Source organism: Plecotus auritus (assembly GCF_963455305.1).
Source record: "Plecotus auritus genome assembly, chromosome: 1".
Lineage (NCBI taxonomy): Eukaryota > Metazoa > Chordata > Mammalia > Chiroptera > Vespertilionidae > Plecotus > Plecotus auritus.
In genome coordinates, this window is record NC_137770.1 from 246,611,197 (window position 1) to 246,627,139 (window position 15,943).

The 15,943-nt window shown below is 67.3% G+C and overlaps 1 protein-coding gene across 6 annotated transcripts in view; it reads right to left on the reverse strand.

Annotated features, from left to right (window-relative positions):
* Positions 1 to 1,383: 1,383 nt before the first annotated feature.
* ACOX3 (acyl-CoA oxidase 3, pristanoyl) overlaps positions 1,384 to 15,943 on the reverse strand; it is a 31,811-nt gene continuing 17,251 nt past the window's right edge. For 4 of the 6 annotated variants that reach the window (XM_080642021.1, XM_080642022.1, XM_080642020.1 and 1 more), the window contains 6 exons: positions 14,948 to 15,061; positions 10,431 to 10,546; positions 9,667 to 9,841; positions 8,557 to 8,624; positions 5,423 to 5,509; positions 1,384 to 3,018 (listed from right to left, as the gene is read on the reverse strand). In XM_080642021.1, the coding sequence (XP_080498147.1) occupies positions 2,899 to 3,018; positions 5,423 to 5,509; positions 8,557 to 8,624; positions 9,667 to 9,841; positions 10,431 to 10,546; positions 14,948 to 15,061 (680 nt within the window). In that variant the 3' untranslated portion in view covers positions 1,384 to 2,898. The remainder of the gene's footprint in view (positions 3,019 to 5,422; positions 5,510 to 8,556; positions 8,625 to 9,666; positions 9,842 to 10,430; positions 10,547 to 14,947; positions 15,062 to 15,943) is intronic. The other 2 variants (XR_013959049.1, XR_013959050.1) reach the window with 1 other exon arrangement.

Here is a 15,943-nt window from a genome sequence, read left to right on the forward strand (position 1 = left end):
GAGCGTCCCACATCGGCTGGTGCTGCACAGCCCGCGGCCTCCCTGGGCCTCATCTTCCCTTAGACCAGGGGTGGGCAAACTTTTTGACTCGAGGGCCACAATGGGTTCTTAAACTGGACTGGAGGGCCGGAACAAAAGCATGGATGGAGTGTTTGTGTGAACTAATATAAATTCAAAGTAAAGGAGCAGAGGGGAGAGCAAGAGAACCGGATAGAACAGCCGGATCCGGCCCGCGGGCCGTAGTTTGCCCACGGCTGCCTTAGACCCTCTCCCTAGCCCCGCGGTGGTGGAACCAGGAATTGAAATCTGCCCACGCGGATACAGTGTGCCCACGGCCGAGGGATGGGGGACAGCCCGAGCCACTTCCTGCCTCCGTCTCTTTATCTGAAAGGGGTGGGATCACAGGCCCCTGGCTGAGCTCCGAGGTCACACGGGAGTGACTCCTTGTGGGTGAGCTGGCTGGGCTGCCACACCCCAGACGGGGCTTAACCATGAACGTCATCCCCCAGCCCCCCCCCCACCAGCCCCGCCGCCCCATCCCAGAGGCTGGAGGTCCAGGACCAGGTGTGGGCAGGGCGGGTCCTCCTGAGGCCTCTCCTTGGCGTGTGCACGGCCGTCTCCTCCCTGTGTCCCCACAGGGTGGGCCTGTGCGTGTCTGTGTCCTAATCTCTCTAAAGGACACCAGTCAGCGGGGATCAGGCCCACCCGTGGCCGCATTTCAGCTACCTCCCCTCTAAGACCCCGTCTCCAAGGACAGTCGCACCCTGAGGTGCTGGGCTCAGGCTGGAACACAGGAATGTGGGGAGACAGCCCGCCAGCGCAGCCCAGAGCCCCTGGCTGGATTTGCGCTCAGAAGCGCCCCGTCCAGCTCTGTGGCTCTGGAACAGTGTCCCCTGCTCCCATCTTTCTGGAGGCAGGACAGAGGATGCTAATGCACAAAACAGCCCCCAAAACACGAAGGTTTGTTTGAAACCAAGGAAACCGACCGGCCAGAGGCACGTTCCATCCAGGCAGATGGCTCCCAGGAGACACTAACACGGGCGCTAGCAACCATGCTGCGTGCTGGCCCGAGGACGCGCTGGGCCCAGAGCGTCGGGGTCCGTGCGCGGCTTCAGGTCGGCCTGAGCCCGGCCCAGCTCTGCCGCTTCCTGGCCGTCTTGTCTGGCCCACGGCAGCCAGCTAGCCTCCCAGGGTCCGATTTCTCGTGGATAAAGCAGGCCTGACAATACAGCTCCCCTCGCACGGCGGTCTGAGGGTCCGGCGAGAAGGAGGGGAGGTTCCAGCGTCAGGAAGTGCTCATTAAAGTAGCCACTCAGCCTGGCCGGGGAGTCCAATGGTTAGAGCAGTGGCCGGCAAACTCGTTAGTCAACAGAGCCAAATATCAACAGTACAACGGTTGCAATTTCTTCTGAGAGCCACATTTGTTAAACTTAAACTATATAGGTAGGTACACTGTTATTAACTTAATTTGGGTACTCCTAAGCTGGCCTTTGCTAAAAACTCAAGGGGCCAAAGAGCCGCATGTGGCTCGCGAGCCGCAGTCTGCCGACCACTGGGTTAGAGCGTCATCCCCACGCCAAGGCTACGGGTTCGATCTCAGGTCTGGGCACACACAGGAATCAACCAAAGAGTGCAGAAGTGGGACAACAAATCCATCTCTCTCCCTCCCTCTCCCCCGCTCTCTCCCTCCCTACTCTTTCTCCCTCAAACCAACAGGTCTGTGTGTGCACCCCCCTTTTCTAGGCACGAAAACTGAGGCTTGGAAAGTCAAGTTACCAACCCGGTAATTTCCAGAGCTGGAAATCTGGTCTTAGAGACAGAAGGTTAAAGTGAATAAAAAGAACAGGTCCCCGCCCAGGTTCCGGGGATCTCCGGGCTATTCTGTTCAGCACCCCGTGGGCAGGGCCACATGTGCCTGCCGGCTCCCCGGTGACAGGTCGGGAGGGCACTGGGGCCGCTGCTGACGACACCCCTGGCCTCCCGGGCTCATCAGAGGCCAAGGAGCACGACCCACCGGCCGAAGGAAACGCAGACCGGCCAGAGCGAGCACGGCCGCCAGCCCACCGCGGCCTTGACCCCACGCGTGCGCGGCGGGGCGTGCTCCCCCGCCTCCTCCGTCAGCCTCACTGATCGGGACGGGCACGCACAGACCGGGGCTGCGCCGAGGGCACGGGCGCACATACATGCACACGCACACGCACACATACACACGCACGCACACGTGTGAAAGGGTTTGCTGAGCAAAGCTCCACGGGGCCACGCGGCCCGGGATCGTGCGACTGTAGGAACGACTGAGTAGCCCGCGCACAGCCTGGAGGCCGGGCCGGAACCACCAGACACACCATGAATGACCAGGAACCGTTTTCTTTGGGATCATGTCCTGGGTGGGCACTGCCAGTTCCACACCCGGAAGCAACAAACCTGATTTTCTCCCCTGCAGACTCAGAAACGATGCCGTTCCGGTGGTCCGAGCACAAACCAGTCCTTAGCACCTGATCCCGTGGGGAAGGCAGCAGCGGAGCCCCGGAGCGCAGCGCCCAGCCGGCGAGGCGGTGCGTGGGCCCCGGAAGGCGCGGGCCCTGGCGCCCGGAAAGCCCAGGGGGAGCGGCGGCTTTGCGTCCCCGTAGGGAGACGGAGCGCGCCCAGTTCCCGTTGTCAAAAGTCCACGGCCCATCCGGGAGATGCGATCACATGGGCTGTTTGTGTTCACACGGCAAATGACCCCTGACCCCGGGGCCGCCCCTCCCCGTGAGACTCCGAGGGCCCAGCGGGGAGGGGCCAGGCCCCCTCGGTGCAAGGACGCCAGCCAGGTGGGTGCAGAGGCTTGGGCGCTGGGCTTCATGGAGGGCGGCGTCTCCCGTGGCTTCACCAGGCTGCGCCGGGCGTGCGCGGCGGCGGCTACAGCTTCGAGCTCAGACTCCCCGGGGCGGGCTTGTTGGCGGAAAACTCGGGCCACCACGACGGCCTCTCCAGCACGCGGTGCTGCTGGAGGACGGCGCCCCAGAGGTTTCTGTAGAGCTGCGAGGGGAACACACCCACAGTAAAAGCCTCCTCCAGCGCCAGGTGTGCGGGGCAGCCCCCCCGGGGCGGCGCTTCCTCAGACCCCGGAACGCTCTCCTGTCGCTCTCCATCAACATCTCAGGGTACTTACATTTAACGGACATAAACCTTCTCCCCGAGGGGAAAGCAATGGGGAAACGCAACGCTAAAAGACACAGCACGCTAGCAGGAAACACCCACTGGCCCTTTGCTTTGGAGATTCTCGCTGAGGACAGACCCTGTGTCCGGTCGGTGGGGTGGGGCGGGAGGGGGGGTGCCCTCAAGTCCGTCCCTGGCACCACGGGCGGCCGCTGGCGCGTGGAGGTGCAGCCGAGCGGCAGAATGACGGCCGTGGGGCTGGCCTCGCCATGTGGTCCCGGCCCCCTGGGCGGGCAGGCCTGGCACTCACTGTCCCTCCGCCTGCCCAGCCGTCTCCTCCAGGACTTCCCAAACAAACAGCTCCCAGCAGAGTGGCCTCGTGGGAGAGAGCAGCCGGCAGCGCAGAGCGGGCCGCGGGAGCCACACCGGGGGCTGACGGCTGATGGCCGAGTCTTCCCCGGCTCCAGCCCAGCGAGGGCCCAGGTCCAGAGCCGGGCAGACGAGCCCCCACTCACCTGAGCGGGCAGGGAAGGGCCTACTTTGTGTGTGACTGGCGTGGACCGTGTTACCGAAGAGCCCCCTCCCTGCACCTGCTAAATGCAGTGAGGGTCTCAGATCCTCCCCCCCGGCCGGGCTTGCTGGCTTGAAATGGGCTTCTTACCGGCAGCGCCTGGTTAAGGCATCAGTCCCTGAAGCCGGGAGAATGAGCGCGGAAGAAACTGCCCTGCCTGCTGGCTGTGGGTCAAGGGGGCCCAGCGTGGGGACTCCTTCCGTCACCCTGCCCTGGACAGTGCCCCTGCACAGCGGCCGCGGCTCCGGGGCTCAGCCGCCCTGGCCGCTCTCTCCAGGCGGACACTCCTGTGCGCTCGGGGGTCCCCAGAAGGCGCCATTCCCGGGCACTCCCTGCCAGGCCACCGCTGCCTCTTCCTCAAATGCCCACCCACCTGGCTGCCTGCTAAGTCCCCATCCCCCCAGGCCGGCCCCTCTCCCCTGGGCCCAGCAGCGCTGCCTCTGCAGCCCTGGCCACACCAGGGGGCCGGCGGGGGGTGGGGGGACTCCTGTCTCCTCCCCAGACAGCATTCCTCGCCCAGACCCTGGCTCTGCCACTCTGGCTGGGTGACCGCCTGCCTGGCTGGGTGTGGGTCTCTCCCCAGTGCAGCGATTCCATAGGGACTTCTCTGCCCGCCGCCCCCAGGTGGGCTGGGCCACGCGGGGGTCAGGGTGCCGGCCCCCGGACAAGGCTGTTACGGTGCGTGCAGTGACCGTGAGAGCGCCCGCTCAGGGTCCTCTGAGGACAGGTGGCGGCTCCTGACCCCTCACGACCCCTGGGAGCCTGAGCTGCAGCAGGTCTCAGCAGGGAGGACGGGCTTGGGCCCGGGTGGGGGCAAGTCCTGCTCCAGCCGACAGCCGTGGGGCCTCAGGCACGTCCCCAGCCACCCAGGGACAACGCTGTGGCGAGTGCAGCCTGGGGGGCGCTGAGCAGAGGAGAGTCACGTGGGGACACGTGGGGGTCAGAAACGGGCACTTTGAGGGTCACACCGTAGGACAGAGTGGGCGGAGCCTGGGGCACTTCCCCAGAGGCCAGAGAAGAGCTCGCTGAGAGGCAGCGATTTGCTTGGACCTGAACGAAGGGCCGTGCTCCAGGCAGCGGGGACAGCAGGTGCAAAGGTCCTGGGGTGGGAGAGCCAGCAGGACAGACGAGCAGAGAGGCCCGCCAGCTGGAGGCCGGAGGGCAGAGGGGCACGGCGCGCGGTGACCTTGGAGGACCAGCACGGCCAGGCTGCGGCAGCAGGGGCGGGGGGCGGGGGCGCAGAGGGGAGCTGGGGGCGACTTCAGGGACAGGGGCACTGGGGGAGGGATCAGTCAGAGGAGTGGCCTGAGGACACCTGCTTTTTAAGAAATCATTGGGATGGGGCCAGAGATTAGGGAGCCACACAGAGGCCACCAGGGAAGCAGGCTGCAGAGGTGAGGGGCTGGCTGATGGGGGAGCCAGCCCTGAGATGGGGGAGGAGCCGGCCTGGAGAAGGGCCATGGGACAGTGTGAGGGAGGGAGGTGCTGCAGGGCCCGGCCCGCATCACAGCCCACGAGGGCGCGTCAGCCCCATTTCTGAGGAAGGCTCTGGGGGTGAGACACCCCGACTCCTCCCCGCACTGCTGCGAGTGTGACAACCTCCCGCAGGCGCCAGGAGACCCCTGGGCAGGTGGTCACCGAGGCCCTGCGGTAACCGACCGGCCCTCAGAGCGGCCCTGGACACACGGCGCCCCACGGCACAGGAGGCCTTACCTCGCCGTCGGCTCTGCCAATCGGGGAGTCCAGGACAAAGTCAGGAGGCGCAATCACGTCCACCAGGGCGACCGCGTCGTCCTTCAGCTGTCGGAAAACACAGGCCACACGCTTGGCACGGCCCCCCGTCTCCATGGCGACGCGGAGGAACAGAGCCCGGGAGTTTGTTGCTCGACCACTAGCAACGGTAACCCTAGCGCGAGGCCGAATCCCGGGGGCCCTCCTCACCGGCCGGCGGACGGGCCAGCCTCTGAATGTTCCACCAGGCACCCTCCACGCACGACTCCAGCCTTGTATGTCTTGTCAACGGGTAGGGCCTGGTCGTAAAGGTGATGGCTGTAGCACATTTCCTGGTGCGCCTCTGGCCCCTGACCCACCGGGGCAGCGGCGGGCCCAGTGCCGGGAAAGGCGCCAGGGGCGCCGGGAGAGGCATTTCCGTGCACCTGTGGGCGCACTCGCAGGCCCACAGCGGGCTGGGACCCCCGTTCTGGCCTACGCGTTAGTCTTGAGGATGGAATTTACAGAAGACGCCCAAGAATTTTCTTGAAATGCAAAAACACATTTTTTCCTTATAACCCCTGTGAAACGCCACAGCTGTGCCGAACAGAAGCTGACGGGCACCCCTGACTGTCTAGACCAGGCGTGGGCAAACTTTTTGACTCGAGGGCCACAATGGGTTCTTAAACTGGACCAGAGGGCCGGAACAAAAGCATGGATGGAGTGTTTGTGTGAACTAATATAAATTCAAAGTAAAGGAGCGGAGGGGAGAGCAAGAGAACCCTCCGCTCTTTCGGCTCCGTGGGCCGGATAGAACAGCCGAACGGGCCGGATCCGGCCCGTGGGCCGTAGTTTGCCCACGGCTGGTCTAGACTCTAGAGCAGTGGTTCTCAACCTTTCTAACGCTGCGACCCTTTAATACAGCTCCTCATGTGGTGGTGACCCCAACCATAAAATTATTTTCATTGCTACTTCGTAACTGTAATTTCGCTACTGTTATGAATCGTAATGTAAATATGTGTTTTCCGATGGTCTCAGGCTCTACAGCAGCGGTTCTCAACCTGTGGGTCGCCTAAGACCATCGGAAAACACAGATATGTACATTACGATTCATTAACAGTAGCACAATTATAGTTATGAAGCAGCCACGAAAATGATTTTATGGTTGGGGCTCACCACCACATGAGGAGCTGTATTAAAGGGTCGCGGCATCAGGAAGGTTGAGGACCGCTGCTCTAGACGAAAGCAAGCGGTCAGCACGGAGCAACAAGGCCCGCAGCACACAGCCCAGGGCAGTCCCCAAGGGCGGATGCTGGCCTCCAGCACACGCTCTCTGTCCCACGGCCCGCACACCTCCACGTGCGGGTCACAGATGAACCTGGACCCCCGGGGGCGGGTGGGAGGAGGCAGGGGCTGCGTTACTATACCGGCGACCCACAGGCCTGAGCCACGGAGGGAGCGGCGCGTGGGAGTGCCAGGGGACATCGGCTATGACGTCACAAACGGCAGCTCAAACATAAACCGCAGAGGACAAGGCCTCGTGTCACTGTCTCCCTGTGGGAGGGCGCGGGGCTGCCGCTGGTGCTACGGAACCCACCCCGTCAGGCTCGGGCCCGCCAGATGTCCGCGGGGGCCGGTCAACCCTCACCGCGCTGCCGGGGAAACGGGCATGGCCCAGCCGCCACGGGGCGTCTGACGACCCCACGTGGAGCCAGGACTCAGCGCAGGGCAGCTGCGTGGCCCTGTGGGGCGGCCACAGCGCGTGGGGCGCCCTCACTTTAAATGAATTTCAACAAAAGAAGATTAAACTCAGCCACTGGCCGCACTGCCACGGCCCACACCCCAGTCAGTGGTGACGGGGTGGGACCGCGCAGCTCCCGAACACGCTGTCCCTGTGGGAACTCGGCGGACAGAGCGCCATAGGACGGGAGGGGATCGGCCACCTGAGTTCATGCGGCGAAATGAGCTTGGGCTGCAGGCGGTGCCTTGACGTGCCCGGAAGAAGTCACGACTCCGGTAAAAAGGGTGAACGCGCCCCGATTCTGAGGCAGTCCCACCAAATCCGCTCCCTGGGATTCGGCAGGAGCATAGCTTCCGGTAACTTCCCTGCTCGGCTGACGGCTGCGTGCACGAGGTGGGAGCGTGGGAGCGAGGTGGGAGCTGAGAGCGTGGGTGCAGGGGGGCGTGTGGGAGCACCCGTTACAGGTGACACGGGTGCAGGGGGGCGTGCGGGAGCACCTGTTACAGGTGACACGGGTGCAGGGGGACAGAGGGGCACCCGTTACAGGTGACATGGGTGCAGGGGGAAGGAGGGGCACCCGTTACAGGTGACACGGGTGCAGGGGGGCGCGCGGGAGCACCCGTTACAGGTGATACGGGTGCAGGGGGGCGTGCGGGAGCACCCGTTACAGGTGACACGGGTGCAGGGGGGCGTGCGGGAGCACCTGTTACAGGTGACACGGGTGCAGGGGGACAGAGGGGCACCCGTTACAGGTGACACGGGTGCAGGGGGGCGCGCGGGAGCACCCGTTACAGGTGACACGGGTGCAGGGGGACAGAGGGGCACCCGTTACAGGTGACACGGGTGCAGGGGGACGGAGGAGCACCCGTTACAGGTGACACGGGTGCAGGGGGACGGAGGGGCACCCGTTACAGGTGACACGGGTGCAGGGGGACGGAGGGGTACCCGTTACAGGTGACACGGGTGCAGGGGGACGGCAGGGCACCCGTTATAGGTGACACGGGTGCAGGGGGACGGCGGGGCACCCCTTACAGGTGACACGGGTGCAGGGGGAAGGAGGGGGACCCGTTACAGATGACACGGGTGCAGGGGGAAGGAGGGGGACCCGTTACAGGTGACACGGGTGCAGGGGGACGGCGGGGCACCCTTTACAGGTGACACGGGTGCAGGGGGACGGAGGGGGACCCGTTACAGATGACATGGGTGCAGGGGGAAGGAGGGGGACCCGTTACAGGTGACACGGGTGCAGGGGGGCACGCGGGAGCACCCGTTACAGGTGACACGGGTGCAGGGGGACGGAGGGGCACCCGTTACCGGTGACATGGGTGCAGGGGGACGGAGGGGCACCCGTTACCGGTGACACGGGTGCAGGGGGACGGAGGGGCCTCCCACTCACCTGGGAACACAGCTCCAGGATGGCGTCCTCCAGCATCTTCCCGGCTTGCTCCCCAGAAAAGTAGCCGCCTGTGAGCACAGCGCTGGTTACGGGGCTGGGAGCCCAGTCCACAGCCCCCCACCCCCAGGTGGCTCCGTCCTGCAGCTTTTCAGATCAGCCCCTCTGTGAAGGCGTGTCACCGCCCGCCCCAGCCAGCCCAGGGGCACCCCTTGGCAGGACACGGCCAGGCCAGAGCGGGGCTGCGGGAGGGAGCAAGGGCCTCGAGAGGCAGGCGGAGCCGGGCCTGAGGCGGCGGGTGGTCTGCGGGTGCCCAGGGCGGAGGGGCTCCCCCGGAGGCCGAGAGGAGATTCGGGGAGAGGGAAGCGTGGATGGTGCTGGGACAAGAGCGCGGGGCTGAGGGCTGGCAGGGGCCGCGTGCAGAGCGGTGGCCTGGGGCCAGGAGCCATCTGGGGGGGTGCTGCCCCACTCCTCAGCCTCGCCTCCGGCCCCAGCGGGCGGGCGGGCGGGCGGGCGGGCGGCCGCGCTGACAGGCGAGGAGGCGGCCTGTGCACTGGCTGCAGCGCCTGCCTGCTCGCTTTCTGCTGTGAAACCTGTGTGGCCCTAGAGCTGGCGTTTCTCAGAGAGAGGTCTCCGCCCTGCGCCTGGCCACCCTGCGCCACACGCCCTCCAGCCCACCCCACCCGCCTCGCCCCCTCACCGCCTCCCGGGGCAACAGCAGCCCAGGGGCAGCATGGGCTCTTGGTGGGGGGTGGGGGGGGGGGGCAAAAGCTTCTCCTCCTAAGGCCCGGACACACACCGGCACCAGCAGAGCCGCGGCGTGTGCAGCAGGAATGTGGGGCGATTAGGGGGAAAGCTCCACAGGACGATAGTGGGAAACAGCTGAGAAACGCAGGCCGCCCCGTTCCCCCCGTCTCCCTGCACCCCCTCCTCCAGGAAGCCCCGGGCCCCGCCACGGCCGCCCTACGTGTGCCATGGCGCCAGCCCGATGCTGCTCAGCCCTCGTGCTTCCCGCTGTGGCTCGGGGCTCTCAGCACGTGGCGTCTGTCACGCCAACCCGGACAGCCGTCGCGGAGACACGGTGTGGGCGCCCAGCTCCGCGCGGGGCCTCACCTCGGTACAGCAAGGCCGTGTGCTGGCTCAGGGACCACAGGCCGTAGAGGGCGCTGAGCCGCCGGAGCACGGCCTGCAGTGGGGGCGGCACGCCGGGCTGGTGCGTGTGCTGGTGGAACCTGCGCACCACGGTGAGCTCCAGGAAGGCCAGCGCCAGGGAGCGGCAGCAGTAAGCCTGCAAGCAAAGGCCGCCACCGTGCAGGTGAGCCCCGGCTGGGACCTCCCGGGCCCCTGGGTGACCCCGGCTGGGACCTCTCGGGCCTGCCAGCCACGTCACAGCGGCCACCCTGGAGCTGGTGGAGAGGCCGTGCCCACAACGAGGCCGCACAGGTCACAGCTGCGGGCCCCGTGTCCCGGCGGCCTCAGCACAGCTCCTGCAGCCGGCTCCCCAGGACGCAAGGACCCAAGCCAGCCTGCCCAGTGTGTGGCCCTGGCCCGTGCCCGTGCCCACCGAGGCCGGGGGAGGGCAATAATGACTGAGCACTGGTGCAGCCTCACCTGATCCCCCACCTGCCGCTCCGGAGGGCGGGACCCGCCTGTGCCCCGGCCCCTCCAGGAGCCTGAGGTCTGTGCAACCCAAGGGCCCCCTCCAGTAACCCCAGCTCAGGCCAACGGACGGGCACCACCGGGCACTTGAAACAGCCCAGCAGGGGGGCCCATCCCCCAGCAGACCCACCGGCTGGAGGGCTGGCCCCTTCTTGGGGGGCCGGCAGCAAGGGCATTGGGGCGAATAAGAAAGAAAGCTGTTTCGAAGACACACACACCTGGGAGTTATTTCTCGCGTCGAAGTCACTGCTTCCGGATCTCTTCTCCTGAGTGAGCTTTTGGTGACTCTCCCGGAGCAGGTAACAGACCAGCCACTCGTAGGCCGCCAGGGGCACTGGGGACGGGAGGAGGGGAAGTGACCACAGAGCTCCCAGCAGGCGAGCACCTTGCGTGGACTGGTGGTGGGTGAGGCGGGTCCAGTTTACCGACAGGGAAACCGAGGCCCGGGGCGGGGCCTGGGTGGTGGCCGGACAGGCCCAGGTGAGGGTGTTTCCTGCTGAGAAGCCATCCCCCTGCCACCCGCTCCTGGCAGCACCCTCCGCGTGACCCTCCCTGTGACGGCCACATGCCGGCCGGTGCTCAGTGCCCTCGGCATCCCCGGGCACTTGCCTGGGTACAGGGTGGGCTGCGGCTGACATGCCACCTGGCCCTTCCTACCGACCAGGAACGTTCCAGAACCCAGGACCCTCAGAGCACCCGCCCACGAAACGTCACCCCCCTCCAAGGAGGACCCGGCAGGAGGCGCCCCACATGCCCAAGTCTTTGCAAATAGTGGAGGGTCGCGTCCTGAATGGGGTGGGCCCCGCGCCCACGGAGTGTCCTTCCACGGGGGACGGCAGAGGCAGACACAGGGCGGTGGCCGCCAGGTGGCGATGGAGGCAGACCGGACAACGCGGCCATGAGCCCCGGACCTCAGGAGCCACCGAAGACCAGAGACAGGACCTGCCCCAGCTCAGAGGGGCCCTGTCCAGGCCCGGGCCTGGGATCCTGCCTTCAGCACCATTTGTGGGGCTTTGTCACGGCCGCCCAGGACGCTGACACCACGGGTGACACGGGTGGCCCAGGGCACACGCCAGAGCCTTCGGCTGCCCTGCAGGACGACCCCGAAAACCTCAGCGATGCTGAAAACCCACGCGGACACCACAGAGCCATGTGACAGACGCCTGCACGGGGTCCGCGCTCTGCCGCTGTCTGAGCCTCCCCAGCCGAGGCGATGGACCGTCACTGACTCCTCCTCCATCTCCTTACTGCAACAAGCCCGCGGACCGCACCATGGCCCCGGGGGGGGGCACCCACCAGCCAGTCCCCGTGCGGCAGGCCCGAGGCCCCCGTGTGCAGTTTGCTCTGTGATGTGAACGGGGCCAGCTTGATCCAGGCGCTGTGGGAACGGGCCTGTGTTGGCCACTTCGCTCTTAGCTGCCAGCTTTGCAGAGGAAAGTACGTCACGCTGCTTTGAGGTGTCCACGTGGAAGGAGACCCCGCGAGCACACGGGCAGGAGGGCCCTGGAGTTCTTGGGGAGCCGTCATCACAGCAGCTCCTCGGGAGGCCGCGCAGGCTCAGGGCCTTCCGTGCTGGTCAGGGATGCCCTTCCGGGGCTCCCCCCCACCCCGTCCCCTCTGCACCCCACACTCTCCTCACCGTGCTGGTGCGTCCCCCCCAGTGTGGCCCCACCCTCCCACGCACACTCCCTCTTAAGCCCCCCAGTCACCATCCCCTCCACTCACTCCAGGGCCTGCCGCTCCTTCCCGGCCTCAGTCCAGGGCTGCTGAGCACACCGCTGGGAATTTGACTCATCCTGTGACCCCTGAACTCCCAGCGTCACCCGGAGCGCCCCCTCGCCCGGCCGCTCAGCCACCTTCGGGCCACCTCCCCTGCCCCAGCCGGCCCTTCTCCCTGCGTGGCTCTGTCTGGCGCCAGCTTCCTGCTGCCCTTCCGAGGCAGGCGGGCTCTGACCTACGTGCGCCGTGGACAGCAAGGCCCGCCGGATGCAGGCCCCGCTCCTCGTCCCCCAGGTCCAGGAGCCACCTGTTCCCCACCGGTGCCCACACGCCCTTCACCCCCCTGTGCTCCTGTGTGGCCCACACACGAGACCCAGCTGCGAAGCTGCGAAGTCACTGCAGAGCTCACCTGCACCTCTCGTCCCCGAGGAAGTCTCAGGACAGTGGGCCCCCCAAAGGTGGCCAGCAGCCCCCCCAAGAACACCGTGGGCCAGGCCCCACCAGGTGCAGCACGGACCCCCACATTCCCTCCCTGCCCATTACGAGGGACACCGGCCCGTCACACCGCGGGGCCCGTACACACAGTTGTCAGAGCAGCAAACACTTGGAGCTGCAACTACTTAACGTTTTTGCAAGAGCAAGTATAGAAGTGGCCTGGCATCGCTAAGCGGGGCGCAGGCCTCGGGGCAGGGCCCTTTGGGAAGCCCATCCCCCTGCACACGCGTGTGCGTAATCAGGGCCCAGACGGAGCCTGCCCCGCCCTCCCCAATAACCGTCTAATTCCCCGAAGGAAAGCCTCCTGCCCTGCCTGCTCCGCGCAAGGCACCCTCCGAGCTCCAGGGTCGTAAATCTTCGTGCAGCTTTTGCTGAGGGCCAGCGAAGGCGGAGGCAGCCGGGCTGTGGGCTGGAGGACCGAGTGCCCTGGGGACGGGGCTGGCCGCGGGCGCGCTCCCTTCTCTGTGCTCCGGGGAGAAGGCCAGGGGCGGTGCCAAGCCACTCTTGCCACGTAAACTTTAGTTGAGTTTTTTTCCTCCAGAAAATGTTTTCACGTTGTTGGATGTTGCAAAAACTAGGGCCCTCGGCGGAAAAACAGATGACGCCGCCCTGGCGCCGGTGCGGAGGCCGGTCCAGACGCTCCACTGCGTCCGGTGTCAGCGGGACGGCGCGTGAGGGATGGTGTGTGCGGGCGCGGCGGACACACGGAGGCGGCGGGCACATGGAGGCCAGTGGGCACATGGAGGCGGCAGGCACACGGAGGCCAGTGGGCACACAGAGGCCGGCGGGCACATGGAGGCCGGCGGGCACACGGAGGCCGGCGGGCACAGGGAGGCCGGCGGGCACACGGAGGCCGGCGGGCACACCGAGGCCGGCGGGCACAGGGAGGCCGGCGGGCACACGGAGGCCAGCGGGCACACAGAGGCCGGCGGGCACACGGAGGCCAGCGGGCACACAGAGGCCGGCGGGCACAGGGAGGCCGGCGGGCACACAGAGGCCGGCGGGCACAGGGAGGCTGGCGGGCACAGGGAGGCCGGCGGGCACACGGAGGCCAGCGGGCACACGGAGGCCGGCGGGCACAGGGAGGCCAGCGGGCACACGGAGGCCGGCGGGCACAGGGAGGCCGGCGGGCACAGGGAGGCCGGCGGGCACACGGAGGCCGGCGGGCACACGGAGGCCACTGGGCACACGGAGGCCACTGGGCACACGGAGGCCGGCGGGCGCACGGAGGCCGGCGGGCACACGGAGGCCGGCGGGCACACGGAGGCCACTGGGCACACGGAGGCCACTGGGCACACGGAGGCCGGCGGGCGCACGGAGGCCGGCGGGCACAGGGAGGCCGGCGGGCACACGGAGGCCGGCGGGCACAGGGAGGCCAGCGGGCACACGGAGGCCGGCGGCCTTGTTTACATTTCGTTTACATCGGTGGTGGCTTCAGGAGGAGCCGTTGGTGGGGCTGGTGCTCCTGGACGGTGAGGTCTCTCCAGGGCTTTTTGGGGCGATGTTGGGGGGGGCCTGCACCCCTCAGAGGCACCTTCCCCGGCGTCCCCTGCACTCCAGGCAGACGAGGTCCGTTAGCGAGTGTCAGAGCAGCTGCCGCGAGGCCGGGGCTGTGAGGAGGGTCACTTGCTGAAGCTTCTGGATGACACTGGCGATGGCGACGACGTGGACGGGGCGGACATGGACGGGGCGGACGGGGAGGACGACGTGGACGGGGTGGATGGGCCGGCACCGCCCTGCTCTCCGCCGTCTCCTCTCCGGAGGAGCCCACAGCTGCAGAGCTACAGCACCGCGCACTCTGCCCTTTGTGTAGGGGTGTCCGCTCCTTCACCCCGGGACCCAGCGGCGCCCCAGGGGACACTCACACTGGGGTGCCCCACACCAGAGGCTCTGCGAGCAGCGGGCAGTGGGATCAGGGCACCTTGACGGGAGGCTGTGCGTCTGAGACGCCGCAGGTCGGGAGTGACCACGTGGTGCCGAGCGCCGCGCTGAGCTCCACACATCAGCTCCTCACCCTCGGGAGAGCCCGATGCGGCCGCAACCCGGTTCCCAGGGCGCAGGGGGCACCGAGGCAGGAAGGGAGGGGCGGGACCTGCCCGAGGTCCCACGGCTGGGGATGGGGTGGGGGGCGGAGGGGCCAGGAGCGGAGCCGGCCCAGCCCGTGGGGCCACCGCCTCGCTGACCTGCTCCTCCGGCCAGGCCTCGGGGTGCCCGTGTGTGGCCAACCCTGTGCCAGCCACCCTGCACCCCACAAGCTGCACAGGGAGGAGCTCCACCCACGTCTGCAGGGGACACAGGAGCCCTCCCCAGAGGGAGGCCCAGGAGGCCGGGCGGCCCCCGCTTCCAGGATGAGGGCTGTGGACCGGGCTGGCTGCCTCCGCCCTCCGTGGAGCCCGCGCCGGCTCAGTGTGGGCACAGGGAGACACTGGCAGACAAGGGAGGGCACGCCAACACCCAGGCTCTCCTGGCACTGCCACCCGCCGGCAGCCTGGCGCAGACGGGAGGGGGGAGGTGTGCTTACCCGCGGAGTCCAGGCAGTCCTGCAGGCTGGCCCCCGTGAACCGCCGGCCGAGCAGGGCGGGGTAGGCCTCCAGGAAGTCCACGCTCTTCAGCGGGCTCTCCAAGTGGGCGCCACCTAGGAGCACTCGGTCACTGGGGAAGCCGGGGGCCCATGCACAGCACGCGCCCCGGGAAGGTCCTCCCCACCCGCCTCAGCAATGACCGGGGAGTGGGTCAGTCACTGTGGAATGACCCCTCACTTCCTCAAACACAGCCATCTGGGGAGAAGAGCTAACTAACTCTGGGGGCGGAGAACCCACGCCCGTGTGAGGTCAGGGCCACCGGAGCTCAGCGGAGCCTCAACTGCCCCCCACCCCCGCGCCAGCAGCCCGAGCAGGTAATGCTCACCTGGGCCCCTCCCCCCCCCCCGCCGCCACGTGCCAGCAGCCCCAGCAGGTGCTCAACTGGCCCCCCCCCTTCGCGCCAGCAGCCCCAGCAGGTAATGCTCACCTGGGCCCCCCCGCCCCGTGCCAGCAGCCCCAGCAGGTAATGCTCACCTGGGCCCCCCCACCCCCCCGTGCCAGCAGCCCCAGCAGGTAATGCTCACCTGGGCCCCCCCACCCCCCCGTGCCAGCAGCCCCAGCAGGTAATGCTCACCTGGGCCCCCCGTGCCAGCAGCCCCAGCAGGTAATGCTCACCTGGGCCCCCCCGTGCCAGCAGCCCGAGCAGGTAATGCTCACCTGGGCCCCCCCGTGCCAGCAGCCCCAGCAGGTAATGCTCACCTGGGCCCCCCCGCGTCAGCAGCCCGAGCAGGTAATGCTCACCTGGGCCCCCCCGTGCCAGCAGCCCTAGCAGGTAATGCTCACCTGGGCCCCCCCGCGTCAGCAGCCCTAGCAGGTAATGCTCACCTGGGCCCCCCCGTGCCAGCAGCCCTAGCAGGTAATGCTCACCTGGGCCCCCCCCGTGCCAGCAGCCCCAGCAGGTAATGCTCACCTGGGCCCCCCCCCCCCGCGTCAGC